The 27,537-nt window shown below is 52.3% G+C and overlaps 1 protein-coding gene across 6 annotated transcripts in view; it reads left to right on the top strand.

Annotated features, from left to right (window-relative positions):
• ZNF618 (zinc finger protein 618) overlaps positions 1-27,537 on the top strand; it is a 182,964-nt gene that overhangs the window by 103,450 nt on the left and 51,977 nt on the right. For 4 of the 6 annotated variants that reach the window (XM_053204758.1, XM_053204757.1, XM_053204759.1 and 1 more), the window contains exons 3-4: positions 14,173-14,432; positions 27,289-27,366. In XM_053204758.1, coding sequence (XP_053060733.1) covers positions 14,173-14,432; positions 27,289-27,366 — 338 coding nt within the window. Of the gene's footprint in view, positions 1-14,172; positions 14,433-23,776; positions 23,873-27,288; positions 27,367-27,537 lie in introns of all 6 variants that reach the window. The other 2 variants (XM_053204755.1, XM_053204756.1) reach the window with 1 other exon arrangement.

The following is a 27,537-nucleotide window of genomic DNA, read 5'->3' as shown; positions in this document are numbered from 1 at the left end:
ACAGCACGGACTGCTAAGGAATTAGTGTTAAATTGAGGGGGACAAGGAGAGGTGGTGTTTCTGATCCTAAGAAACAGCCGAATGTGGTTTGGTTTACTTCTCTGTAACCCAGCCTGGGTCGATTTTACAGGACCGGTGATCCCTGCACTTGAGGTCAGTGCTGACTTGGTGTGCAGGTTACAAACCACATAGCACAACTGTAGCCAGACTTTACTTATTCTGAGAGGCGTGGGGGCTGTGGGGCCTTAACTGTGGAAAATTCTAAAGGAAATGCAGTTTTTGTAACCAAGTAAACGTAGCTACAGGGTTGCTGTAATGAAGAATTATGCCTTTTTTGTCAGTTGAAGGTTTTTAGAGCTGATAGGGCTCTATAGATAATCTGGAGTAACTGTCTCATTTTCAGATAAGGAAACCAGGGATAGAAGAGGTTAAGGGACTCATTGCCTTGCTGTGTAGACCGGTTGCCTAACAAGCAATCAGGATCTTGTAAACAGAGAGATTTAGTCGGGAGTGGGGGGTTGGTGATAAGACCAAATCTCATGCATTCATTCCGCAAATACTTAGCGCCTACAAAGGGCCAGGATCTGATCTGGGTGCTGGAAATACAGTGGTGAACAAAACAGAAATCCCTGGCCTTGTGGAACTCGTTTTCTAGTGAGAGTGGAGGCGATGTAATCAATACATACAATGTGTGGTATGTCATAGGCTAAACAGTGATGGGAGTGAGAGAGAAGCAGAATGGGGATTGGGAGAGCCAGAAGGAGTATTGCATCACCAGAAGGTGACATTTGAAAGGATCTGAAGAAAATGAGGGACTGAACCAAGCAGTCATTGGGGAGAAACACATTCAGGCAGAGAGAACAACAGGTGCAAAGGCCCTGGGGCAGTGGTGTGTAGATTGTGTTGGAGCAGGAGCAAGGAAGCTGATATGGCAGATAGCGCTTTGGAGGCTATCATCAGGACTTTGGCCATTACCCTACGTGAGGTGTGGGGAGCCACTGGAGAGTTTGAGCAGAGGGATGGTATGATATGATTTGGTTTTAAGAGGATCATTCTGGCTGCCAGAAGGTGAATAAACAGCAAGAGGCAGGATTAAAGAGGTGTCGCCAAGAGTTCAGGACAGGCAGGACCTTAAAAGGTAGCCTTGGAAGTGAGTTTCCGAAGGCTGTATCTTCTCAGGCCCGGGGAATCCAGTTCAGCAAAGCATTGTGTGAGTTCTGAATCCAAATAATGCACACTTCTCCATGGCTGGTCTGCCAGGTCACTTCCTCACCTTCTCTCTAGCCCCGCTGAGGGCCAGGCAGCTCATTAGCACCGTGCTGAGGAGCCCAGACTGCCTGGGTCCAGGTCCCGGGGCTACCCACTGCCTGGTTGTGTGACCTTGGGCTAGTTACACAATCTCCAGTTTCCTCATCTGGAAAATGGGAATTATATTAGACCTTCCCTCATAGTGTTGTCAGTGAAGTAGTAATATGCATACGCCTAGCACAATGCCTGGCCCATAGTAGGTGTTCAGGAAACGTTTATTTTTATCACCACCGTGCTGGATTCCCTTCCTAGGAGGAGATGACAGTGGGATGGTGATTGATTTCTTGTTGAGTCTGGACCCTGGAGAGAGGACTGGAGTCAGGGACGAGGGTGGGGGTGGAGCTCATATTTGTCAAGGGCTCACCCCCATCCAGTCACACACAGATCTCCTTTGGTCCTCCCCTCTGAGGTAGTGATACTGTCCCCTCCTCCTCAGAGGGAATTGAGGAATAGGCTTGTCCAAGGTCACACACGTCATAAAATAGCTTTGGACGTAGCTGAGTCTTGGTCCTTCAGGCCAAGCTTTCTCACCGGTGGACCATTACTTAATCGGATCACCATGTGTGTGCAGCCGCATAATTATTATTATTATTATTATTATTATCATTACTTTTAAAAGAATACTTTCTTGTTGTTTCGCATTTTGGTTTTCAGCAGTAAAATCAAAGTATCCCTGAACAAATTAACTTCATTTGTACAAAAAACTCACAGTAGCAGTTGGCTCCGATGGTGGTCCCTGACCAGTACGATATTAGCAGAATGGATTATTGGAGCATGCTGGGTATATTTTAGCCAGGGCACATCTTTATCTTGATTCTAGGCTTATGGTGCAGTTATTGGAGCTCGGATTTGGTTTCCAGAAATGTGTATGCTCACCATACCAAACTTGGGGCGAAGTCAGGCCACAAAATGCCATAAAATTGCAGGCTGACTCTGGGGACCCTGTACCCATTCCACGAGGCCAGTGCTTTTTTGGTGGGCAGGGCTTCCTGTCTGCCTGATCAGTTACTGTTAAACCTAGGCTCTTTAGATAGGGCAGATTCCGGAAAATTCAGGCATGTCCTTAGGTTGCCCTCTGGAGACAGCCACAGAAATGCAAACTAATGCACATCGAAAGCGGTGAATCATTTTTGCCAAATGGCTTGCGGTGGTCGAGCAGAGGGAGGTGACTGGGGTCCCTAGGGAGCCCTGTGCTCAGTGCATGCACCCAGGAGTTTTCAGTGCACGCACCCAGAAGGAGTCTGAACAGATTCGGCAAGTGGCGCCCCTGCACCGACCTGACCCGTTCAGGGCATTCAGAAGTCTCGCCTCGTCCTGAAGAGGCGCCATCTTGAGAAGGGTAACTCGGATCGTCCAACCCGGTTGCTTCTTGAGCCCCTTGATGTCAAAGGCCCTCGATCTGAGAAAACAGCTCAGGAAGTTTCCACAGCCTCACCGTTTGTCTGGCTCTGCTAACGGAACAGAAAGATTCTCACCCTCAGCCTGTGCTTCCTCCAGCTTTCCACGCAAAGCGTGATGCTTAAGAATGCCCTTATGCTCCAAACCTACCTTCCTGCTCACTGCCGCCTTCGCATCCTGCGGTGAACTTGGCTGCAGTGTGTCCTCCTCCCCCTCCTCATCGCTGCTGCCTGGGGAGGGGGGCGGCCATGCCCACCACTTCTTCTCTTTTCTGGGGCTGAAAACTCGCCCCTCTGCATTCAGTTAGGAGTACTCCATCATTGGCCTACGAGCTGATGTTTTTCATAGTTTGGCCAAACTTTCCACGTTTTTGTCTGGCAAGTACTTGGTAAGGATGGGAGAAAAGAGCTAACATTTATGGAGCCCCACTAGGTGTGAGGTGTTGTGCTGGGTGCCTCGTGTACATCTCTGTCCTTGAATCTTCTAAACAACTCTTAGTAGTTCGCATTAACTTCACCAGCTTCCATGCGAGGAGAGCGGGGCGTAAGTAGGTTAGAAAGCTTGGCAACGGCTCAGCGTCTAGTTTATTACCCCCGAACACCTTGGGAAGACGTGGACCACGTTAGGGGCCCATTGGCGGCCGAAGGGCAGCTCCGGGCATCAGCTGTCAGTGTGGGCAGGATGTTGGAGCAGAGGGGTCCTGCTGGGAAGCTTCTTTACCTTTCATTCCAAGGAGAAAGTGGCCGGAGGAGCTGGGCGTCAGAGAGAGAGAGAGATAGTAGCTAAGTCTCAGCCTCAGTAGGGAATCATATTGGTGGCAGAGGGAGCGTAATTTTTCTCTGTTCTCACATCAGCCAGCGTGACGACCAACGTAGGAGTCGTCTCGGTCTTCGCTGGTTGAGTCGGCTGCTCTCTGGGGTCTGCATGGGACCCCACAGGTGCCCCAGAGGGTCTCTGCAGGACTGCGGGCAGGGACTCTGCTGTGACACCCCCCCCCCCCCGCCTTCCCCACCTGTCAGCAGAGGGAATGCTGTCCGAGTAAGAAATCCTGAGTCTGCAGTGTCCCCGACAGTTGGGTGAGGAGAAACTCAGAAAGGTGAGTCTTGGGAGAGCAGTGCACCTTCCTCACGGTTCCGAATTGTACCATCGCTACACCCATTGGACGAGGAATGCAGCGTGTCTCTTTAAAATGCTGTTAGCAGTAATTCTTTTTAATGACCTGGGCCAACCTTCCCTGTGCCATGACACCCGTAAAAGAAGTTCCCAGCTGTCCCCAGAGGGCCCCATCCTGCTAAATGTCGGAGTTGGTGACTTGACAGCATTGATCAAGACTCCTGCTTTTCTCTATTTTAGGTTTAAATTAACCAGGGAATTAACTCTTAATATTTAAATCTTCATGCCGTCTTTCGGAACTGCAGTATTACCCAGCGTCGTGGCTGACTGACAACATACATTGAAGAAAATTAAGTGCCTACGAATTATCTCAAACTAATGATATATTTATGCATTGTAGGTTATTTTGAATTTCTAGACTGTTAAGAGTTGTTTAATAGGTTAATAGTTTTAATCTATTAATCTAATCTTTTCTGCTTGACTATTTATTAAAATATATCAGTGATACATGACAAATGGAAGCACAGATAATTCTGAGGGTTATTAAGGCATGGGCGATGTGAAGATTTGAAACACGGGTGGAATAGTAAACACACGGGCCTTGTTATCAGGGTTTGTGGAAACTGGGGTTTTGCTCTAGGGGTCTCTCTCTCTTGGTCCTTCCTGGCTGGTGGAAGCCGCAGTCTCTAACCTGGTTGCGATTCCTGTCCTTGTCACTGAAAGCAGGAGACCCTGTGTCCACAGGCCGTATCTGAACAGCAGCCATTTTAGAAGACTTCAAGGAGAGTTAGAGGTCAACAGTGAACAAAAAGCCCAAGCACATTTCTCTGTGGCAGACGTGGAACTCCTCGTTCCTTAATTTTATCGCGTTTCTATGTTGCTCTTTGAAGCATCTTAGCATGTGCTCCTGTCTGTCCGGATGCTGAGGATACAGTAGGAGATGAGGGGATGTACTCGTCTCTTGGAATTTCTGGTTCATCAGTCGTTAATTTGTTCATTCATTCAACAGGTGTTTTGTTGTCGTTGTTTTTAGTCGTCCCTTCTTTTGAGAAGAGAAACAGAAGTCCTCCAAGTGATTCAAAGCCCAGGCGTTAGAGTTGGGCAGATCTGATTGAATCCCATTCTGTCACTAGGAAGCTGTGTGGCCATGAAAAAGTCACTCTGTTTCTCTGATTCTCAGTTTTCTTATCTTAAAGCAAAACTACCCAGCCTGTCAGGCGTTGTGATATGCCTGGCATCAGTGGGACGGTGCATGGATCCGGTGTGAAGCACCATGCCTGTCATGTCACAGCCACCCAGTACGCCACAGGGGCCCTTGTCCTCACTCCCTCATTATGGTACCGTTGCCGTTCTCACCTCCACCTTCACGCTGGCGTATCTATCTCCGGTGATTGTCTGCTTGCGTCGTTCAGCAGACATTAGCTGTCATCTGCTGGGAGCCGGGCACGGGGATACAAAATGGCAGTGGGGTAGAGCCCTTACCCCTGGAGGTCTCTCCTAAACATGTGGAATCAGAGAGCACATTCAGAGCAGGAGCCTAGAAGCAGAGGGGGCACTCTCAGAAACCACAGGGCTGAGGCTGCAGGCTCCCTGATGGATGTCAGAGAGAGCAGCCACTGGGGAGCCCAGCGCCCCATCTTGGGCCCTGCAGCCTCAAGAGCAGGTGTCATTTTGCAGGACAGATCATCACTTGGTGCACCTTAGACTTTCATGTCTTCTATGTTAGCAATATCTCAAAAAAACTGGAGGCCCCGTGTTATCAGAGAAGAGCAGGGAGTCCGGTGTGGCCAGCAAGGGGGGTGTGTTAGCAGATGAGGCCAGCGGGCGCTTGGAGCATGTCGCAGGGAGCCCTGAGGGTTGGGACGAGGGCTCTGGCTGTTATTCTGGCTGAGATGTAGAACCACAGTGGGTTTTGGGCCTAGAGGTGACATCACCTGGCTTGTTTGGACGGGGCCGCCTTGGCAGCTCTGTTGAACGTCGACATCAGGGCGTTGGGCAGGGGTAGCAGCAGGAGACCGGCTGTGAGGTATGGGGGTGTGGTTGTGTGTGGTTATGGCAGCAAGACAGGAGGCAGGGGAAGGCAGCTGGGACCCGGGGGTGGGCAGGTGCTGGGAAAGAGTAGCCAGGTTCTGGACATACCTCAAAGGGGGAGTTGACAGGATCTGCCAGTAGGGAACAGAGGTTAGTTCCAGAGCCGGGGCCCGAGAAGCTGGAGGGATGTAATTGCTACTAACTGAAATAAAGTCTGCAGTTATTTGACGGTGGCATCGTGGACTCAAGCTGTAGTGGGATGGGAGTCAGAAGGATAGTTGTCTTGACTTGGGGGGAGGTATGTTACAACAGCTCAGTTGGGGCCTGTTAAATATGGGTCCCTGTGGGGCATCCAGGAGGAGGTGTACAGCAGGCAGTTTTATGTGTGCAGGTCTGGAGTTTGGGGGGAAGTCCAAGCTGGAGACAGAATTCGAGATTCATCATCGCATTGTTAATATTTAAGAACATGAGTCTGGATGAGATCACTTTAGGGAGTGAGTGTGGATAAAGATGGGAGAGGTTCTAGAACTGATCCTTGGGGCATGTCAGTATATAAGGGTTGGGCTGGTGAAGAGGAATTAGCAGAAGATAGAGGAGGGGCCCACCAGGTGAGCACAGAGCCAAAGGGAACAAAGAGCTGGACAGAGGAGAGAGGGAGGAGCTCGTCCAGGGCTACTGACAGAGGACAAGGTCGCTGAGGACGGGAAGGGACCGTAGGCTCTAGGATCATGGAGGTCACCAGGGGCCTTGGGAAGAACAGCCCTGGTGGAACGGGGGAGGCAGAAGCCTCATTGGACTTGGAAGCATTGCCAAGGAGGGCCCTGCTGACTCCCGAATAGGAAGAATCCTTTGCTCTTAGATCATCGGTAGGTAGGACCTTGGGTAGCGCAGGAGGACTTGGTCAGCGGTCAGCCCGTGCATCAGGGTAAATGCTGACCCTGAAGTCATGGCTGGATGTGCATTAATTCTTTTAACACCCCGTGCATTTGTGGAGAGTGTGTTTAAGCTCAGCTTGAGGCTACTTAACCCTCATTCCTAATGAGCGGAGTCTTTTAATGAAGTTTTATTCTAGAGGGAGTTAACTAAGTCATTATTTACACACTGATTAGAGATCCGCCCCCTCCCCCACCACCCTTAACATTGTTTCTGGTGGCTCAAGTGCCAGAGTGAAGAGGCAGTAGCCTTCGCAGGAGGTGGGTGGTCCTCAGGCAGAGCCTCAGGGCACACGCATTCACTGCTCCCCGCCCTGTGCGAGGAGACCCTTACCCTGCTGGGTGGAGGTCCAGCCTCTACCGCTGCCTTAGATTCCAAGTCCCTCGTCATGCAGGTGGGAAAACCGAATCAGGCAGGGGTAGGACTGATCTCCGGTGTGCTGAGGATCCCTCGTAAGTACCGTGACCTGGCAGAGCTTCAGGCATTAGCATTTTTGGTGGAATGATGAAGAAATTATACCCGCAAGCAAGCAAAGTTGTCTGACTCTTGGGCACATGACGTCATCTGAAACTCCTCCTCCCACACGGCCAGAAATGGCATGGCCTTTGGGTCCCCGGTCCACTGATGCAGGGTTTAGTGGGAACAGCACCCGGATAGGAGTCGGGAAAATTGTTTCTGGTCCCTGGAAGGTGCGTGACCTCGCGCATGCCCTTCATTCACAGTGTTGATTGAGTTGCTGCCGCGCACGGGGGCGGCAGTGCCTGGGCTGGGCCTCGTTCTGTGCTTCAGTGTCTGCATCTGGCTGCAGGGCTCTTGTGGATGCCAGATGGGGAGGGGCGGGCCCAAGCACTTGAAGAGCCATCTGGCAAAACCCAGAGGAAGAGATTTGTTTCTGAAACTTTCCCAGGCAGGCTCTGCGGGCACATTGGACCGGCCGCACGCGGCGCTGGGGATGAGTAAGAACGAAGCAGAAGAAAGCTGAGGGTGGTGGAGGGCGGTGGTTTGCAGACTTAATTGCGGTGGAGCGGGTTCTTCAGAGTCTAACACAGGGAGGGTATTAGTCTCCTGCGGCTGCTGTAACAAATTACCACAAGCTGGGGAGCTTAAAACAGAAGTGTGTTCTCTCACACTTTTGGAGGCTCCAGGGGACAATCTGTTCTTTGCCTCTTGCAGCTCTCGTGTCTGTAGCCTTCCTCGACCTGTGGCTGCATTTCTCTAATCTCTGCCTTGGTGGTCATGTTGCCTTCTCTTGTCTGCACTGTCCCTTCTTCTGTCTGTCTTACAAGGACATTGGTCCTTGCATTTAGGGTCCACCTAAGGTAATTCACAATGATCCCATCTTAAAGTGCTAAAATTAAATACATCCATCTGCAAAGAGGCTTTTTCCAAGTCAGGTCACATTCATAGGTTCTGGAGATTAAGATGTGGGCATATCTTGGGGTGGGGGGGGGAGGGCACCATTTACCCCACTACAGAGAGAAAGAAGCACATATATGTAGTACATCAGGCTAAAATCAAAGAGAGAGTAGGGGTCTTGGAGCCCCACTCAACACCACTCTTTTCATTCAGGCCTCATTCAGTCCTCTGGACCATTGCTGTGGAACCCTTAAGCCTCCAAGGAACACACTTTGAGAACCATTGCCCTAATGAGGGGTCACCGTTCTTAGGGGGCAAGGAGGTCACTTGGTCTGGCTTCTCTCTTGGCCTTCTGGCATGCGCAGTAACCAGTGACCACAGACGGTATATTCTTACCGAGAAATATCCTTTTAGTGCCTGACTTTAGATTTTATGTTGAAGTGTGACTCAGGTTAAATATAAAATTCATAGCATATCTTGAGCAACTATTTTGTAGTTATCTATATATAAATCTATTTTACAGCGACACAAATAGAATAGATTATGGAGTGTCAGCATGTAGATAGATTCCGAGTGCTTTTTCACTAATACACCTAATGATTCGTGCTGAGAATATCCAAGGGCTCCACTGTACATTTAAATGGATATAATTAAAATAATGAGCTCTATTTTAAAAAATGATATATGAAAAAAATTTTTTTAAAGAAGTTAGAAGATGCTACACCACTAATTCAAAGTGATGTAAGTACTTCGGTGATTCCATTGTTATTAGGACACCTAATTAAATGCAAAGCACCCGAGAAAAGCAACATTTGGGCTTGTAAATCTACAGCATGGAGCCGGGAGAAGTTGCCAGTGTCCTTGGTACCTCCAGGGCTCAGGGATATCCCATTTAAGGGAGTGCCTTTTGGGGGACAGGATAGCTCATGTAGCTCGCAGAGTAAGAGTCTCCTGTGTGGGGGCGGATGGGCATTCAGAAAGGGGGTCTGACTCCACTTCCAGCAGATAAGAAAGGCCTCCCAGAGGTGAGGATGTCCTCATGAATCAGTGATGTCATCATCATGGCAGGTGCCATATATGGAAATCTACTTTGCCCCAGCTCCCCGGCTCATCTCTCACCCCCACATTGGCAAGGATCATGGTCCCTCTTTAACAGATAAGGAAACTGAGGTTCAGAGGGGGAGCCCAGCCCGAGGTCACAGGGCGTGTGAGTGCCCAGCCTGTCTGATTCCAGCAACTCCTCCCTCCCACCAGGACGTCCTGATGCTGGCAGGGGTGCCTGAGAGCAGGAAAGGACACTGAGTCTGTTTGGGTGGGTGGACAAGCATTCGTAGTTCTCAGGCTGAGCTTCCAGGTGTCGGCAGTGAATTGAGGGTATTTCAGGGGGAGGGTCTGTTCTGTTCCCTCTCCGTGACCTCAGTTGTGGGGAGCACAAGCAGGTTGGACCCTTCATCTCCACTGGGCCTCTTTGCTGTCCTGGGGAACACATCTGCCCTGTGCTTGGGGCTTAACCCTTTGTGCAGGCAGGTTCAGGACCAGCCAAGGCCAAGCCAGAGGGAATCCTCAGCTACCAGCCTGCCTAGCAGCCCCCCTGAGACCCGTGGGCTTTGTTCTTGCCGGGCTGGCATTCGGGTTCAGACAGGGTCCCCGAGCTCCACCCCTGTGCCCAGTGAGCCAGCAGGATTGGTGGTTAGCATCCCTGTGGTCCGTCTCTGTCAGGGAGCAGCGACTTCAGCAGCTGTCACCGGTTCCCATGGGCATGATCACCTCTGCTGTATGAGTCACTCTAGATGAGGTCCTGGATTTACATTTTTGTGGTTGATCTTCACAATACCTTTTAAGCGGATACGGGGCTCCCCACATCACTTATGTGGAAACAGGCTCAGAGAGGGTCAGGGGCTCACTCAGGGTCACCAGCTGGGATGTGATGGTGATGGGATTTAAACCCCTGTTGATTTACATCCACAGCCCCTGCACGTCTGTGCCATGTAAGACCCTTTCCCTGTGTCCTCTGCATGCTTCCCTCTCCTGCACCCCTACATAAGACCATAGATATGTGTAGGACATCTCCACTGGGGCCACCTTGCAGACATTGCCTTGTCTCTGCCTCACAGCGCTGTGAGGTTGGTGCTGTGTTTATCCCCATCGTACGGGTGTGAAGACTGAGGCTTAGGGGATTGGAGTCACTTGTGCAGGAACCCACAGCTTTGTGGTGGCGGTTCCAAAATTGGCCGTGGGACCATCCAGCTTCAGAACCTCCCATCTTAGTTCATCACATGGGGTTCCTGCCAGGCTCTCTGCCCGCCTCTGCTCTGGTGCCCCAGCACCAGGGAGACCTCGCTCCCAGGACATCCCCTTCTGTTGTGGCTGGCTGCAGACTGTCCTCCCTTCCTGAAGCCATAGCTATTCCCTGGTCACTTCTTAGACCTGCGGCTCCCGTGGCTCCTGGGGCCTCACTGAACTAAGAGGCTTTTTTGTCCTGTGATGACTTTTTTTTTTTTTTTAACATTTATTTATTTTTGAAAGACCGAGATCGAGTACAAACGGGGGAGGGGCAGAGAGAGAGGGAGACGCGGAATCCAAACCAGGCTCCAGGCTCTGAGCTGTCAGCAAAGAGCCCGACGCAGGGCTCCGATCCACAAACTGTGAAATCATGATCTCATGATCTGAGCTGAAGTTGGATGCTTAGCCGACCGACGGAGCCACCCAGGTGCCCTTGTCCTGTGATGACTCTTAAACACAGCAGGGAGTGGGTAGGCTTATCCCTTCCCAGGGGCACTGGTCCTCAGCAAGGGGGCTCTGGTTCAAGATACCCCCTTGGAGGAAGCAGCAGCCAGAAAAGTCAGGCAGTCTGCCTTCCTCTGGCTTACCCACTAGCACCACGGTTTGGACTGTTCTAGATGCAGAAGGTCAAAGAGTGGGTGGTGTGGGAGCTGCCAGAGGCAGGTGGGCAGGCTTCCCTCTGTAGGTTTCTCCCCGAGTCTCAGCGCACCGTGGCTAAGACCCATCTTACTACCCGTGTAACTTGGATCAGGTCACTTTTCTCAGTGCCTCTGTTTCCTCATCTGTAAAGCAGAGAGAATCCCAGGACTTCTTCACCATTTGTTAACCGAGATGAAAGAGATGAAAAGAGTCCGTATATTAGAACAGTCCCGGCACATAAAAAGCAACTTCAGTGTTTCTTCAGTAAGTAAGAGAAATGAACACTGAGGCGATCGAACCATCCCGATCTGTGTTTCCTGATGCAGAGAAGGGTAAGAACCCAAAGAGTGTATGGTGGCCCTGATGTGGCACTGGCCGGGAGGAGGCGTCACTGGGCCCACTGAGTGCTAAGGATGCCGTAACAGTTCGTCATTATTAAGAACAGTAATGATGACCATGTCTTGATAGCTGTTACAGGCCAGCCACTGTGCTGAGTGTTTTGTTAGTGGATTGAAATCTGCCTGCCAATCCTATTAGCTCCATTTTGCAGATGGGAAAACTGGGGCGTGGAAGTTAGGCAGCTGGTGGCTCAAGTCACACAGCAAGGAGGTGCCTGACCGGACAGCCCTGGCTCCTGGCTGGTTCCCCACAAGCCTGCCTTTTTTTTAAGACATTTTCTTTCTAACGTTTATTTATTTTTGAGAGAGACAGAGAGCGAGCAGAGAGAGGCAGAGAATCCCAAGCAGGCCCTGTGCCATCAGCGCAGAGCCCGATGCGGGGCTTGAACACAAACCAGGAGATCATGACTTGAACTGAAATCAAGACTCAGACGCCCAACTGACTGAGTCACCCGGGCCACTCCCAGCCTACCTTTTCACTCTGGCTTGGTCCATCTGAGTCCTGAGCAGTAGTCAGCTCGAGCTGCCATTACAGAAGACCACAGGCCGGGTGGCTTGGACAACAGAAATATATTGTCACACGGTCCTGAAGAGTGGAAGTCTGAGATCACAGTGCCAGCACAGTTGGGTTCTGGTGAGAACCCTCTTCCTGGCTTACAGACAGCCACCTTCTCTCTGTGTCCTCACGTGGTGGGGAGACAGATTTCTCTTCCTGTTCTGTCAGATTAGGTCCCTATAACTTTATTTATTAACCTTAATTATCTCTTAAAGACCCTGTGTCCAGCTGTAGTTGTGTTGGGGATTAAGAGTTCACCATACAGGGGCGCCTAGGTGGCTCAGTCAGTTAAGTGTCCGACTTTGGCTCAGGTCATGATCTCGCAGTTCGTGGGTTCAAGCCCCACGTTGGGCTCTGTGCTGACAGCTCAGAGCCTGGAGCCCGCTTCAGATTCTGTCTCTCTCTCTCTCTCTCTCTCTGCCCCTCCCCTGCTCTCTCTTTCTCTCTCTGTCTTTCTCAAGAATAAATAAACTTTAAGAAAAAAAAAAAGATTTCACCATACAAATTGGGCAGGTCAGGGACACAGTTCAGTCCATACTAGGACCTCCCCAGTGGCCTTTTGCTGTCCCCTCCTCATTAGCTGGGACCCTCCTCCTCTCTTTGCTCAGTCACCAACCTGAGAGAAAGTTCAGAGCTGGGAGGGACAGTGAATGTGATAAAAACTCATGCTCCTGTGACAGATGGAGCTGTTGAAGCCCAGAGAAGAGAAAATCTTGTCCAAAGTCCTACAACAAGCCCACTTCAGATCCAGGGTCAGAACCCGGTTCCCTGCCTCCCAGCCTGGCACCTCCACGAAGCTCGGTTGGCATGCTAGTGGGCTTGCCTGAGTGTGCTTCAAGTGTGGGCCTTCAAGTTCAGTCCAGAAGCTTCTCTGAAGCAGTGGAGAGGGCCGGATGTGACAGGGTGGCATCCCTGGGCTGGCACATGATGTGATCTCCCCGTGTGGCACACCTTGGCTGCAGTACCTCAGAGGTGGGAGTGATCGTGATGATCCCCTTGCCAGAAGGCTCCCCCTTAGGATAACACAGAGAGTCACATTGAACCGCTGTGTTCAAGAGATGTCAAGGCTTCATGCCTTGGCCTGCCACCTGTCTTGTGTGTGGCCCTGGGCAAGTCCCAGTTGTGCTCTGGGCCACAGTGTGCCCCCCCATAAAGGAGGTTCGGTGGTCTGTGCCCTCCCTGCCCACCTCAATATTGAGCTCATTACCTTGAGAATGTTTTCTGGTATTTGCAGAGCCACGTGGAAGCCAGAATGGTAAGGTCTGAGTGAGGCTTTTGGCTTGTAGTCTCCCGTCCGTGAGATGGAACAGGGAGGGGCTTGGATGAATCTTCAGCCCTTCCACCAAGGAGGGAAGGGAACAGCACTGGGCACTTTGTACCCATCAAGCCACTTAAACCCTTGCTGTCCAAAGTGCAGGTCGAAGACCAGCAGCATCCGCCTTGCTGCACGCTTGGTAGAAAAGCAGAATCACAGGACGCCTGGCTCACGGTTTGTGAGATTGAGCCCCGTGTCAGGTTCTTTGCTGTCAGCTCGGAGCCTGCTTGGGTTTCTCCCTCTCTCTCTCTCTCTCTCTCTCTCTCTCTCCGTCCCTCCCCTGCTCATGCTCTTCTCTCCCTCTCAACAATAAATAAACATGAAAGAAAAAGGAAGGAAGGAAGGAAGGAAGGAAGGAAGGAAGGAAGGAAGAAAAGAAAAGAAGAAAGAGAGAAAGAGAGAAAGAAAGCAAGAAAAGCAGAGTTTTAGGCTAAACCCCAGATCTGCTGAACCAGAATCTGCATTTTACCGAGACTCTCAGCTGATTGATGTGCGTATCAGACCTGGAGAAGAACTGATTTCAGCCACCCGTAGCTGCCCTCGTAGGTCTTTTCTAACCCCAGTTACAGGAGTTACTGGGCACATTTAGACCTCTTTAGATCTGTAAAACGAGTGGCGTTGGAGCCATACTGGCCCAATGATTTTCAAACGGTGTTCCTCGGAGCCCTGGGGTTCCCTGGAGGACCCATAGGGGCCGCCATGGGTGCCGGTGCTTCAGGGTGAGATTCACGGAGAAATGGGTCTGTCACTAAACATTTTGCAACCCCCTGGGCTGGTGGGCCCCCAGATAGGTCTGGGGGCTGGCATGGGGTCCACGCTGAACAGACTCTCTTCTTTCCCAGGGAGCGCTTGAAGCGCAGCCAGAAGAGCACCAAGGTGGAGGGGCCCGAGCCCGCGCCGGCCGAGGCCTCCCTGAGTGCCGAGCAGGGAACGATGACGGAGGTGAAGGTGAAGACAGAGCTACCTGATGACTACATCCAGGAGGTGATCTGGCAGGGGGAGGCCAAGGAGGAGAAGAAGGTGGTCAGCAAGGACGGGCCAGGCGACGTGCCCGCCGAGATCTGCGTGGTGATCGGTGGCGTTCGTAACCAGCAGACCCTCGGTGAGTGCCTCTCCGTGAGGGTCAGGGCCGGGACCCGGGCGTGGGGTCAGAGTCCTGGAGAGAAGAGTCCTGCCTGTCTGTGGCTGAGAGAACCTTAGGTGGCTCTGCTTTGCCCTTGGGGAAGGACGTAGGCTCCTTAGACCTGCCTCTTGCTTGGACAGTTGTAGTCTGGACCTCTTCTTTCCTTCCCTGACATGCCAGAGCCCTATCCGTGCTTTAAGACTTGCTCGGGTCAGATGCCTGGAACTTTCTGTAGGTGTGGCAAATCCCTCATGGCGTGGGGCTCCCGTGCCCCAGGTAGGCCTAGCACCACCACGTTGCTCGTTGTCCTAAATGCCTGTCTGCATTTATTTTCTCCTTGGCTTCACCGCGGGCTCCCGCAAGCAGCTCCCAGTGCACGTCCTGCTTGGAACAGGCCCCCTCGGGACCGGACTCGCGACAGACTGGCACCTTCCCCTGTCTCTTCTGGTCTGGGGGTCAGGTTCAGAGGAGCTCTGTGGAAATGAATTTCTTAGAAATTCTCTCTCCCCCCTCACTTTCCAGCGGGAGCCAGGGGATTCCCCTCAGGGCCACCTGCACCCGGCGGGGCTCACAGACCCAGATGCCTGCAAGGCCTCCCCCAAAACACACACAGAGGGGCTCGGTCCTCAGCTGCCACCGGAACTGGGTGGGAGACGGGCTCAGTGTAGACGTGCCACACGCCAGAAGTGAGAAATCTGAGGTGAATTCTTTTGGCTTTAAATGTTGGCAACTAATCTGACTTTTGAAATCTGCCAAGCAAAACAAACCTGTCTGTGGGTCGGAGTCACTCCGAGGCCACAGGTTTGCAAACCCTGGTCTGTGAAGTCCGCGTGCCTCGCCTGCCATGGAGGACTTGTCTCGCCTGTTCCCAGACTTCTCTTCTCATCCTCGCTGCTCCACGTTTCCCGTGCTCAGTGTGTTCTTAGACGCTGCCGCCCCCCCTCCCCTCTGCCTGTCCTTCCTGGTCCAGCTCTGGCTCACTTCCTCCTGACTTCTGGCTCACGTCCCATGTCTGGCACACAGGGCCTTGTGCAGAGATTCCCCTGTTGCGTGTCCCCAAGTTTATGCTCAAGTCCTGTTGCCTTTTCTTCCCAGCTGCTGAGGCTCAACCTCGTGTTCCCTTTCCCGGCTGTTCTCTGCGGTTCCTTGTGACCCTGTCAGCCCCATCTGGGTCGTTGTAGCATCCCACTGACAGCCATGCCTGTGTGTCTTTCTGCCCTCACCTGCCCTCTACTCTGGCTGCCAGGGGCCTTGGCAAAAACAAATCAGTGACCATGTCACTCCCTGCTAATAAACTTGGGGTTTCCCACTCCGCTGTGTCAGGTCAAGGCCATAGTATCGAGATCCTCTGTAACCTGATCCCTCTTTCCTATTTACGATCTTTTTGGACCTTTCGTTCTAGCACACTCTGCCTTTATGCAGCATTTCTTGCCCTTTGCTCATACCGTTCCCTCTCCCTGGAAAGCCTTTGTCCATTTCCACATGCCCAAATCCAGCCCATCTTTGAAGGCCGGCTCCTGTGCCGCCACCTTCCAGAAGCTTTCTTGAATCTCTTCTGGTCAGAGTTCCATTTATACCCTACCCCTCACGTGAGTACTTCCCGTTATTTATTAAAAAAATTTTTTTTAAGTTTATTTACTTATTTTGAGAGAGAGAGAGGTGGAGAGAGAATGCCAAGCAGGCTCTGCACTGTCAGTGAAGAGCCTGACGCGGAGCTCGAATCCACAAACCTAAGACATCATGAGCTGAGCCGAGATCACGTCAGATGCTTAACCGACTGAGCCACCCAGGCGGCTTTCCCATTGTCTATTTTAAATTAGAGGGGCCTTGCCTGTGCCTACCTCTGCCACGAGACTAGGAGCCCCTGGACTTTTCTGACCCGTGCCTCTGTGCTCCCTGCTCCCACCCCACAATGCCTAGTAGGGACTGGCTTCTAGGGAGCAGTATTGACATTGGGGCCATAACTGTCAGGATGGGGCTAAGTTATGCCTCCGTAACAAACGAGCCTGAGAGTGATGAGATCTTAGTAGCTCAAAACCACAAAGGTTTATTTCTTAAGTCATATTACGTGCCCATTGTGGGTCATCTGGGGGCTCTGCTCTGGACCCAGGCTAAAAGCAGCTATTGTATGAAATGCTGCCAGCCAAGGGACAGAGGGAGAGAAAGCTCTGGAGAGATTCATACTAGCTATTACCTGCTACAGCTCAGAAAGGAGAAAAGTTAAGTTCTCTCCCTGTCATTGGCCTCATTAGTCACATGGCCCCTCCCAATCTCAGGTGGCCGGGAAATGCCATCATCCCTCATGACAGAATTGGAATGAACCAGAAGTATTTGGTGAAGAGCAGGAGTAGCTTAGCTCAGTGCCCAGTGGAAGAAGGGGCTTATCAGGAGCCCATGTCTGTCCTTCTTCCCTCAGTATTCACTCTCCCAGAGCCAAGGCCAGTGTTAGCCACTGGTGTTAGCTACCCCAAGAGAGGGTGTGCCCTTCCTCACTTTGGGGTGTGTGTTTTGAGACTCATGGGGCCCAGTAGATATATATATATGTGTCTTCACCCGGAGACAGCCAGTGAAGGGTAGTTGTATCTGAATCTTGGGCTGGAGCCAGCAGCCAGGATTTGGTGGGGAAGGCCTATAGCAGCCATGCTAGGCAAGTGTTGGGAGGAGTCCTCCCTGGGCCAGCTGCCTGCACAGCAAGAGGCCCCACGGCCTCGTGCCAGCCTCTGATGGTGATTTCCAACTCAGCGGCTGCTCAGCAGCAGGGTCCTTGGCCTTGCTGTGCCTTAGTGTCCTCTTCTATCCAGTGAGGCATGCTCCCTGTCCTGCCCACCTCATGGGTGTGCAAATCAAAAGAGGCGGGTGGAGGAGGACAGCATTGTGCAGAGAGAATGAGCTTGGGTTTTCAGTCTGGAAGTGAATCCGGGCTCTCTGACGTAATAGCTGTCGGACCTCAGGCAGGCTACTTGACCTCTCTGTGCCTCAGTTCTCATAATTGCAAATTCCTGGGGTTCTGTGAAGATTAGATAAGATGATGTACATAAAGCACTTAGCATTGTACTTCCTAAATGATTTGCTATTATTATCAGTAGTATTAGTGTGACTCTTCAAGGGGGAAGAGTACCTCTTTGAAGTACCACTTCAAGGGGGAAGAGTGGTAATAGTTTCTGCTTTTTTCTAAAGCCTAAGAAATAAGCCAGTGTGGTGTAGAGAAAAAAAAAATGGGGTGGGGAAAAAGGCTGGCACTGGATGAGGTGTCAGAAGACATGGGCTCTAACTGAGCGGCTAATTTGAGTCTCAATTTTCTCATCTGAGGACTGGACAGGGCAATCTGTCCTATCCCTGGGGCCCCTTCTAAGTCCTCCCTCCCTAGAATCCAGGGACATTTCTAAGTAACCTGCTTTTGGCAAACTCTTCACGAAAAAGGAGTAAAGTCACAAGTCAGAGGAGTAAAAAAGAGAAAAAGGAATAAAGCCACTCCCGCAAGTCAGGAGTGGAGCCGCCATTTTGGAGCCTGTACTGTCGCAGGGCCTGGGAGCACTTCCTGCTCGTTATGGAGGCTCATCTCGTATCCATCAAGGCAGACCTTCCTCCTCGAGGGTGTAGTTTCTACCGACGGTCAGGCTCAGAGAAATCTGGTTTGGCCTCAGTGCCAGGAAAGAAAAGCATTAAAAAAAAAAAATAGTTAGAATTGAGCTTTTTGAATTCATCTCATCTCAAGACAACAACTAGATTTTGTCTTGTGGGCCAAGTAATTGCTGCTGTTTATAAGGAGTCCTGTATTCACCATTCTAAAGGGTGGCATGATTGATTATTGATGTCTGCCATGGACGTGGAGATGGTCAGTGGGGTATACGTGCCATAGATTTGACCCCCCTTATCCCCTCATTTTATAGAGGGGCAAACAATTCTACAGAAAGGAAGAGTTGCCCTGGGCCACACAGCAAGTCAGTGATGTTTCCTTCCACTTCCTGAAGGGTCCATCCCCCTCACAGCAAACCCCTCCCACCTGGAAGGAAAACAAGGAGGGAAAGCCCTCTCGGATGTGGCCAGGGGCAGAATGCCGGTTAGAGCCATCCCTTTAAATGTGCACCTGCCACGGTGTGCATTCCGTGCCCCGGTGGCCGGGTGTCGTGGAGTTAACGTGTTCCCCCGGCACTTGGCAGAGAAGCATGAGGTTCTGCAGAGCCAAGGGCCTCCGGAGTGCCCTGCTCACCCAGCTGCACTCGGGGCTCAGAGCCGGCCTCTGTAGCCGAATAGAATAGCGTCCCTGTTTGGTCATTCCGTGCTGTGCCATGCGGGAACCTCCCGTTTGCCTTTCCTCTGAGCTCCATCCCCCCTTGTCCCCACCCCCGGGTCCTCACTGGTCCTGTAACTGCCATCAAACAAACAGTGTTCCCAATGACACAAACATCATCTGAGGCACTTCCCATGGAGGAGCTGGGGCTTGGACACGTGCGTGGCACTTGGCAGCTTCCCAGGCTGGGAGAGTCGGGAGGGGCATCCGTGCCCCGGAGGCTGGCTGCCAAGCTCGCAGTGTCGGCTGCCGTTTCCCAGCTGCCCAGAAGTTCCCCGTGCTGAGAAAGATATCTCTCACTCTTAGAAAGAACATCACTGCCACTGGAGCCAGTGTGGGGAAACTCAGGGGTTTTCAGCAAGAAGAGCAGAGATCGTAATATTGAACTTGACGACTTTATTGGATAAGACCAGAAGTGAAAGGAAGTGAGGCAACGGATTCCCGTTTCCACCTGTCAAGCTGCATGCGGACCTCTGCACAGCAGCCCGAGGAATGGTAGAGCCACACTTGAGGTTTCAAGAACACCATGGGGAATTCTGAACACAAGGTATTCCCGTTGTTCCACCTCGGTCCACAGTCGTGGCAGGCATTGCTAATTGGTCCCTGCACACTGTAACAGTGCACTTCAGAATCCTTCTCAACACAGTGCTCACCAAGACGTCGCTGCCAGTCAGCCAGAGTTGAAAAATACGAAGTGGAAACCTGCTTGCCCTTCTTGTCCTAGATGGTAAAGAGGAGGCAAGTGGAGTTTACAACAGTCAGGACATTCAGTCCCCGGAACATTTCCTGAGAGATAAGGATGCTCAGATGCCATGATCTTCGTGGTCAGAACGTACTACCAAGCAGTGGGTGCTCTTCTCTGTGGGGTGGGAGCATCGGCCCTTAATCCTGGGGAAGTTGCACATGAGGGAGCCCAGGAGGAGTAGCAGGTGCAGGAGCCCATGAAGGGAACAAGCACCCCGCTGGGCTCTCCTCAGATACGGGGTGTGGGCCAACCAGGTTATATCCAGAGAGTTCATTCTTGGCGTGGGGAGGAGCCCCAAAGAAGAGCTAAGGGCTCTTTGTCCTGGGGAGGAAGAGACTGGGAGCAGGGCCAGTGTGGGTGTGGGGGAGATGATGGGGGATAAGTATTCACAACTTGAAGCATTTGAGAGGGAGGGGAAGGAGCGGACACATTCTTTAGAATGTTGAGCTCCAACCGATACAGGGCCGTCACCAGGAGGTGATTTCAGCTCTGTAAAAGGAAGGCGTCTGTGACTGTGGGAACTGTTTAGAACCGGATATAGGCCTGTGAGGGAGAGAGTTCTGTCCTGGAAATCTCTGGACGGGATGCAGGAGACACAGTGAAGGCTCAGATGGGGGACTACATGGATGTTTCTAGGCAGTGAGCTTTGAGCATCAAGGGGTAGAGGTGTTTGCACACGTGCAGGGTTGCCCGGGGAGGAGGCGCAGGGAAAGGAGGCGGCGGCTCAGCCACGGCTCTGGAAGGAGCAGGCCATCATTCAGACACGGCCATACGGGTTTTGGTCTGTGACAAACCCAGGCAGGGGTGCCAGGTCCCGCTCCGTGGCTCCAGCTGATAGTTTCCTGTTTCAGTAGGTTGTTGGCAGGGCTTTGTAACCTGAGCCTGCCAGAACCAACACTCAGCTCCTTGCCACAGCCACCAGGGAAGCGGGGCAGAGAGTAGGGGAGTTCTGGCTGCCCTCCCGGGCACGTCTTATCTCTGCAACTGGCTCTTCATCTGCTGGTTCAAGGTGGGCAGGGGTCCTAGTTAGAGCGTCCCCGTGGGAAAGGGCCCCCGGACTATAATCCAGGAGACCCAGGACCTGCCCCGCTGTGGAGTCTTGGACAGGATCCTTAACCTCTCTGAGCCACACTGTCTTCATCGATCGGTGGGTGTAGTGACATCCGCCTGTCTTTCCAGTAGACTTGTTGGGGGCAGAGTGAAGTAATAGGTATGAAAGCGTTTTTACGCGGGAGACCCAAAATGCAAATCAGATACCAGCAGTATTAGCTGAAGCCTCAGGACATTGACATACCTGGGGTTACATCTGGAGAGACAGGAACCAAAAAGGCCAACGGCTTTACAGCTTCTTTTTGTTCATTACCTCCCAGAAGAATTTTGAGAAATCGTACATTCTTTCATATTTTTGAGTTGACGTCTCACATTTTTATCCAGAGTTTAGATAATTTCAAAGGATATAATTTCTGGAGTATTGTGTAAAAAAAAAAAAAGTGTCATTTTGGAAATATAACCGTGAAACCATTGTTTTAAATGTATCCGAGAGAATCCAAACCCACTGCGGTTTGATATCTGCCATCATCCATTTTAAAAACATACGAACAAGCTCGTCTTTAACAGAAATTTTACATCTTTCCTTTCTCTCCTTGAACTCATATTTCCAGTCCACTTCCCTCGCAGGATTTTATCCTAATGTAATATATTTTTTATGCTTGAGAGTCTTTTATTGATCACTGTTTTACAGTCATCTCCCACAACAAGATGTACATAAATTGAAATCGAAATTTCTTAAAAATTTTGTTGGGGTCATAAAACTGTACTTTTTAAAACGTACCCCCCCCCCCGATCGAGTTATTATTAGTATACAGTTTGTCAAAAAGAAATTCAGATAAACAGTAAATGTAAAAATAAACAATTAATTGAAAATGCACCTCTTAATGAAATGGATGGGGCTTCATTTCTTTTTCAATTGGCTGCTGTTTCAGTGAATTAGTATTTCTTCTTGTTGCACGAGACAACATTCAGCTTTCATTTAACTCCTCTGTTTTGGTTTCCATGCGCGGAAGTACTTAGAAAGCTTAATCACATACATAAGGCACCAGGGATGGATGGAGTTTTGAGCGTCACTCAATTTTTGGAACTCTTTCCAAATTGTGTACTGAAAGTTGCACGGGGTCTGTCATCAGACGCTGTTGTTCATGGTTTCTCTGCTGACAGCCCCATTAGATGCTTCTTCAGTTTTGCTAAGAGCAAAGAATTGGGAATCACCTGATTCACCGAAGGCGTTGCTCCCTAGATTTCACCCAGTTTCTAGGTCTGCTCTTAAACTTGGGATTCCCTCTTTGCTTGGAGCCTTGAGGTGGGCAGCCCCCATGGGGGGGGCACCATGGTGGGATGGGGGACGGAAGAACCACCTTGTTTGTAGTGCATAAGGGTGGGGTCAGGAGGGAAGTAGGAAGGAGGGCCAGCTGCGTGGGGCCTCCCCAGCCACTGCCACGTCTCCAGCACGTTGAATTTAGGGAAGAATACATTTGAAAGTTGATGATTGGGGTATTGACTCTCTTAAAACTGACTGCTCATGTATCCCCAGGTGATTTGTACTCTGCTTGGAAGACCCTGGACCCAAGGACATTTGGTCTGAGTCCAAGCCCTGAGAGGCTCAGGAAACCCACTTGTCCATGATTTACTACCTCTCCAGGTCCTTTGTCCCCCAGTAGGCTGTGGGCCCAACTCATGCTGGTCCCGGAACCAAGAGGGCTGGGTGTTCCTTGGCACTCCCACCCCCTTGAGACCCCTCTGGTCTCAGCTGGCCTCACCTGATCTGTCCCATCCTCTCGGGAAAGGAACCAGGCTTTCTGCCAGGTGCTTCTGGAAAATGCTGGAAAGGTGCTATTATTCAGCACCTGTGGCTTCTTGTGTCAGTAGCAATAGCAGGGTTGGGGAGAGGTAGAGGCTTGGCTCCCTTGTGCTGGCATGCTCTATCAGCTGCTCCTGGCAGCCGTGATAGGGGATAGGGGATGCCAGGGGTCCTGTGGTAGGACCAGACATGGCGCCGGGGTGGGGATGGGGGCAGGATCTGCTGCCCGGCAGCACTTGGGGGGAGCCCCAGGACTGAAGGGGAATCACCTTGGCGTCTGGAGGTGACCTGGTGTCGTGCCAGTAGGATGGTTCTGGAGGCCTGCAGGCTGGCCAGCCGTTAGCTGTGGGTAGCCCCAACCGTGAGCCATCTGGTCCCTAGAATTTTCATGTGCATCACCGAAATGGGTATTGAGTTGTCCCAACCACACGAGGACTTCTGGAAGGATGGAGGATGGGCATGAGACCTGACTGCAGTCGGCAAATGGTACATGTTAACAGGCATCGTTTCTTTTTGGTGCTTTCCCAGAGGTGTGGTGGTCACACACGTAGGTTCTGGATCAAGGTCGATCTGGGCAGCCTTTGGCCATATGTGTCCCTCCAGCCCTCGCTTCCTTCATCTGAACAGTGGGGATGATAATCACCTGTCTTACTGGGTGTGTGATGGGGAGCTGAACTGATGTGTGCCGAGGCACGGAGTCCACACCCTGCCCTCTTTGGCTGTGTGAGCTGGGCACGTCGCCGCACACCCGGCCAGCTTCTGCTTCCTCACCTGTGCGTTGGGCTCAGAGGCCAAGCCTGTGCGGAGACGTGAGAGAGGCTCGAATGAAAAGTGTTAGAGCACCCGGCATTTAGTAGACCATGATGGTGACGACAAAAGGGTAGCTGGGGAACCCGCAGAGTGAGGAAGCTTACCTGGCAGAGAGTCAGGCATCCGGCCAGGACGGTCTGAGCTGAGAATCCCCCGGAAGGCTGGTCAGGGCCCCATGCGCCACACTGGGGTATGCAGTGGCTGTGGGCTGGGGGACATAAGACCACGGCATACGCGGGGCATGGTCTCCCTGTAGGCTCATTTTGCTGGAAGGCTTCTGGGGAGAAGCATTATAACCATACTGCGAATAATGTTATGTTATATTAAGTCAGAGAATAGAGAAAACAAAACTTTGGGGGGATTTGGGCCTGTAGCAGCTTTCTGCCATAGGCCAGCCTCCCAGCGGAATGTGTGGATGTCCCCTGCCAGGACAAGTTCTTTAGTGAAAACATAGACAGCACGATCTTGGTCACCCTTCCGTGTTCAGATGGAGAAGCCAAGGCCCCGGGAGCTCAGGTGACTGGCTGACCTGAGACTTGGAGCCCCTCCTCACCTGGCTCCTTCCCCACCCTTCCAGGCACCCCCAACTTTAAGGGCTCTTTCTGATTTCTTACGTAATTCAGATGGAAAAGCGCCCGAAGGCAGCCCCCACGGTGGATCTGTGCGAAGCCGCTATTCAGGGACCTGGATTTTTGACCAAGCGTTGAGATATGCATCTGGTACGTGAGGGCTGAGGGGCAGGAGGACCTGACCGGGGCCGGCATGAGGGTGGGGGCACGGCTAGACATAGCCGCCACCTGCAGACCCCTGATAAGTTGAACCTGCTATAGCATCTGCAGGGCCGTGAGGGGCCGCCCTCCTCCACCCTGTCGCTGCCACAGGGCAGCAAATCTGAGCCCGCCAGGGGCCCTGGAAGACTTGGCCGTTAGAGGGACGACAGAGCACGTGGAAATCGGGAAATCGGGAACATTCTGGCTGCACTTGCTATGGGCTGCAACTCTGAAACAGGCCAGGGGTATAAAGGAGTTCTGTGGCCAAATGCGTTAGAAGAGCTTGGGTTAAACTGTCAGGTTAGTGCAGGACCTCTCCAAGTTCCCGTGCACTGCACCTCCCCAAGACGGCCATGCCTCCCACCAGCTTGACTGTGGGTCTCTCTTTCCCGGGGTGCGTTCAGGAAGTTGGGTTGTAAAGAACTTTGGAAAATGCTGATCGTCACAGCAGTTTCTCTGTACTGAATGCTGGCTTTGTACTGGGTACTGTGCTCTAAGTAGCCACAGTATTATTGCTCATAGCCGCCCCCCGAGGTGGGTGCCATTTTCCTGTGTTCAGAGAGGAAGCCCGAGGCGTAAGTGTTTCCATGACTTGTCTGGGGCCTCTTGCTGCTTATGTGGTCAGCCAGGATTTGAGCCCAGGTTTGCTGGCACCACTGCCCAGTGGGGCTGCCACTCTGGTGCCCTTGCCTCATGCCTCACCCTCCAGCTGTCTGCACACCAAGTCCCTCTGCAGACACAGCACCTGAAGCCTGAGGTCTTAGGGTGAGTGGTGGTGAGGAGGCAGGCAGGACCTTGAACTCAGTCCTAGGAGTGCACTGGGCAAGGGCCCCGCTCTGCCCTGGGGAGCCAGGCGAGGAAGTAAGACTGATGACCGTACCCGCTGTGACTCTGTGTGGGTTGAGATCCATGAGCAAGGCTGCACAGATCCTCAGCTCCCTCTGTGGGTTGAGGGAAAACCCCACGAAGCCGGTTGGGACCTGGCCTGCTTGTGAACAGAATCAAGGGGGTTGGCAAGTGGGGGGACCCGTAGCAGCCTGCAGTTATTACACAGCTTGAAAAAGTCTTTAGGTCATTGACTGCAGTTGGAGAAACTGAGGCCCAGGGCTGTGGCAGGGCTGGGGCATAGAGACCTCACCTGGAAGCGGGTTAAGTCTGAACCAAGTCTTTCCTTGTCAGAGGCTGTGACCTCAGTCCTCTGGGGAGAGACTCCACCTTCCCTGGGGCACCTTTCGTCCATCTCCCCCTTTCCTTCCGCCTCTTCTGTTCACTCCCCTGACCTAGGGTCCTGCACTGGGCCCACCACGTCCTGCACTTGACTGTGGTAACCCCATCACCCTGCCCGTCCCCTTGCCTAGTGGCCTGTCTGCTTCTTGGCAGACAGAGGGCAGCGATCACTCACACTCTCGCTCACGGCTGGGGCTCCGGTGCTGGGCACGTTTAAGATGCTCCATAAATTCTCAGTTGGTTGAAGGGAAACTGGCAGAAACTGTTGAAGAGTGGGTCATAGCCAGCCATAGGAGGGGAGTCAGGGTCATTATTACTCGGGGACAGATGAGGAGAACAGCAGGACACTGTGAATTTATTGAGCCCCCCCCCCCCCCCATTGTGTGCCAATCACGGGGCTAAAAACGAAGAAATACACAACTGGATCTTTGCTCCACATATGTGTATTTTCCCCTGTGAGACCAGGGTAACACATAGAAAACCACTGGATGACAGACTGCTAAGTTCCATGCTGGTGTTGGGATGACAGCCTCCCCTTTAGTGACCCACAGGAGTGCGGTGGCGAGGCTGTCAGTGTGGCAGCCGTCTCACATGTGGTGTCTTATTAATCCTGACCTCAGTCATGAGGTGTAGGAATCTTCGTCTTGTGTTACAGGTGAGGCAGCTGAGGCTCGGACCAGAAGAGGAATGTGCCTGAGATCAGCCGGGGGGCAGGGGGTGGGGGGTGGCGGAACGGAGCTGACAGTCTCCAAGCTCAGTGCTCTTGTGACTTAATACCTGGAGTTTACATGTAAACAGGCCTCTCTGCCCCCAGGAGGGGCTGAAGACAATAGGAACTGGTGATGCCTACACTCACCGAACATCTGGGCTCACGGCAGGAACACTTGAGGTTTCTTCAGTCTTCACTCGATGCTGTTGCATTGTCCACACCTTACCCAGGAGGACACTAAGGCTCAGCCAGTAAATGGTAGAGTGGAGATTCCTTCCCAGGCCTGCCTTACTCTGAAACCAGTGCTTCCCGTACCTCGTTGCTGGGAGTCAGAATCCCCTGAGGACCCTTTTGAAAAAGGCAGGTTCCTAGGCCCTTAGCCCTAGCCATTCCAGCGCACTTACCCGGAGTGGGGCCAGGGTCTCTACTGGTGCGAGCTTCATGGCCATTCTGTTGGGAAGGATGCGGCCTGAGCCCAGGTGCTAGCGGGCCTATGTGAGGGATTGGGCAGGGCCTCTGCTCGTGGGGCCCCTGGCCAGGCTAGGTCTGAGGGGCTCTGCTTGGCTTCCTGCCATGGGCCTTTCCCGAGTGCTCCGTGTGGGTGGGCTCCACCTTAACCTGTCTGAAATGCCTGCTGGCAACTCGGCCGTTTCAGTCTACCCACTCCCGGGAAAAGGGCCCTGCAGAGGGGCTGGAGTCAGGCAATCACGCCGTGTCGGTATCCGCATGCCCGAGAGAACAAGAAAGCTGCTCCGCCTCCCGGTGTTCTGTGCTCTCCCCGGAGGGCACATCCGTGGGAGGGCTGGGCGCTTCCTAGGGGGATCGTGGGGCCACCCCTGTGAGGTGGGTACTTACAGCCCCTTGACACGTGAGCAGACTGAGGTTTAGTGTGTCTAAGGGAATTACCAAGGTCGTGGTGTGGGTAGATGGCAGAAGAGGGACAGAGACCAGATCCATGTGATTCGAAGACTGTCCTCTTAACCTCTGTCCCATCCCGGTAGGGAGCGGAGGTAGAAGTTATTGAATGCGTGTTGATTTCCTTCCGTGGATGCCATTTATTCCTTATTCTGAAAGAACACTTATGTTCATTTCCTTTTTCCTCTCAAGGAGTAAGTATGAGAGTTGCCTTCTCCGCCTTGCAGATTTGGAAACTGAGGCCCAGAGATGGAAGTGATTTGCCCAAGTTCACTTAGAGAGTTGGGGCAAAAACTTGTGAACGAGACCCTGGCCTCCCAACCTCCGGCTCAGTGCTGTTTCTGCTGGTCCTTGTTGCCCCTTTGCCTGCTGGGGACTAGACAGCCCGTTGGATGACCCCTGACCCCTTGTCACAGAGTTCATGCTGCTTGGGGACATCACTGCGGGTCCTGGGACCTCATGGTTGCACATGTTGGGTACCGACTGACCTGTCCCTTCCTTTTCTGTTGTCCAGGATCCTATGAGTGTGGAATCTGTGGCAAGAAGTACAAATATTATAACTGTTTCCAGACCCACGTACGGGCACACCGAGGTGAGTGGGGCAGGGCTGAGGGCCGCACCTCCCCGTTCTCTGTCTGGTGTTCTCCCTGGGCCCCTTGGGGATGACCTCGGACCCCCCTCCCCCAGAGCTGCAGTCCTCTCCCTCTTTCTGCAGCAGGCGGGAGACCCAGGCGGACAGGAGAGGCCTCCTTAACTTGGGAGA

Source organism: Acinonyx jubatus, chromosome D4 (genome assembly GCF_027475565.1).
Source record: "Acinonyx jubatus isolate Ajub_Pintada_27869175 chromosome D4, VMU_Ajub_asm_v1.0, whole genome shotgun sequence".
Lineage (NCBI taxonomy): Eukaryota > Metazoa > Chordata > Mammalia > Carnivora > Felidae > Acinonyx > Acinonyx jubatus.
This window is presented reverse-complemented; position numbering and strand designations above follow the sequence as displayed.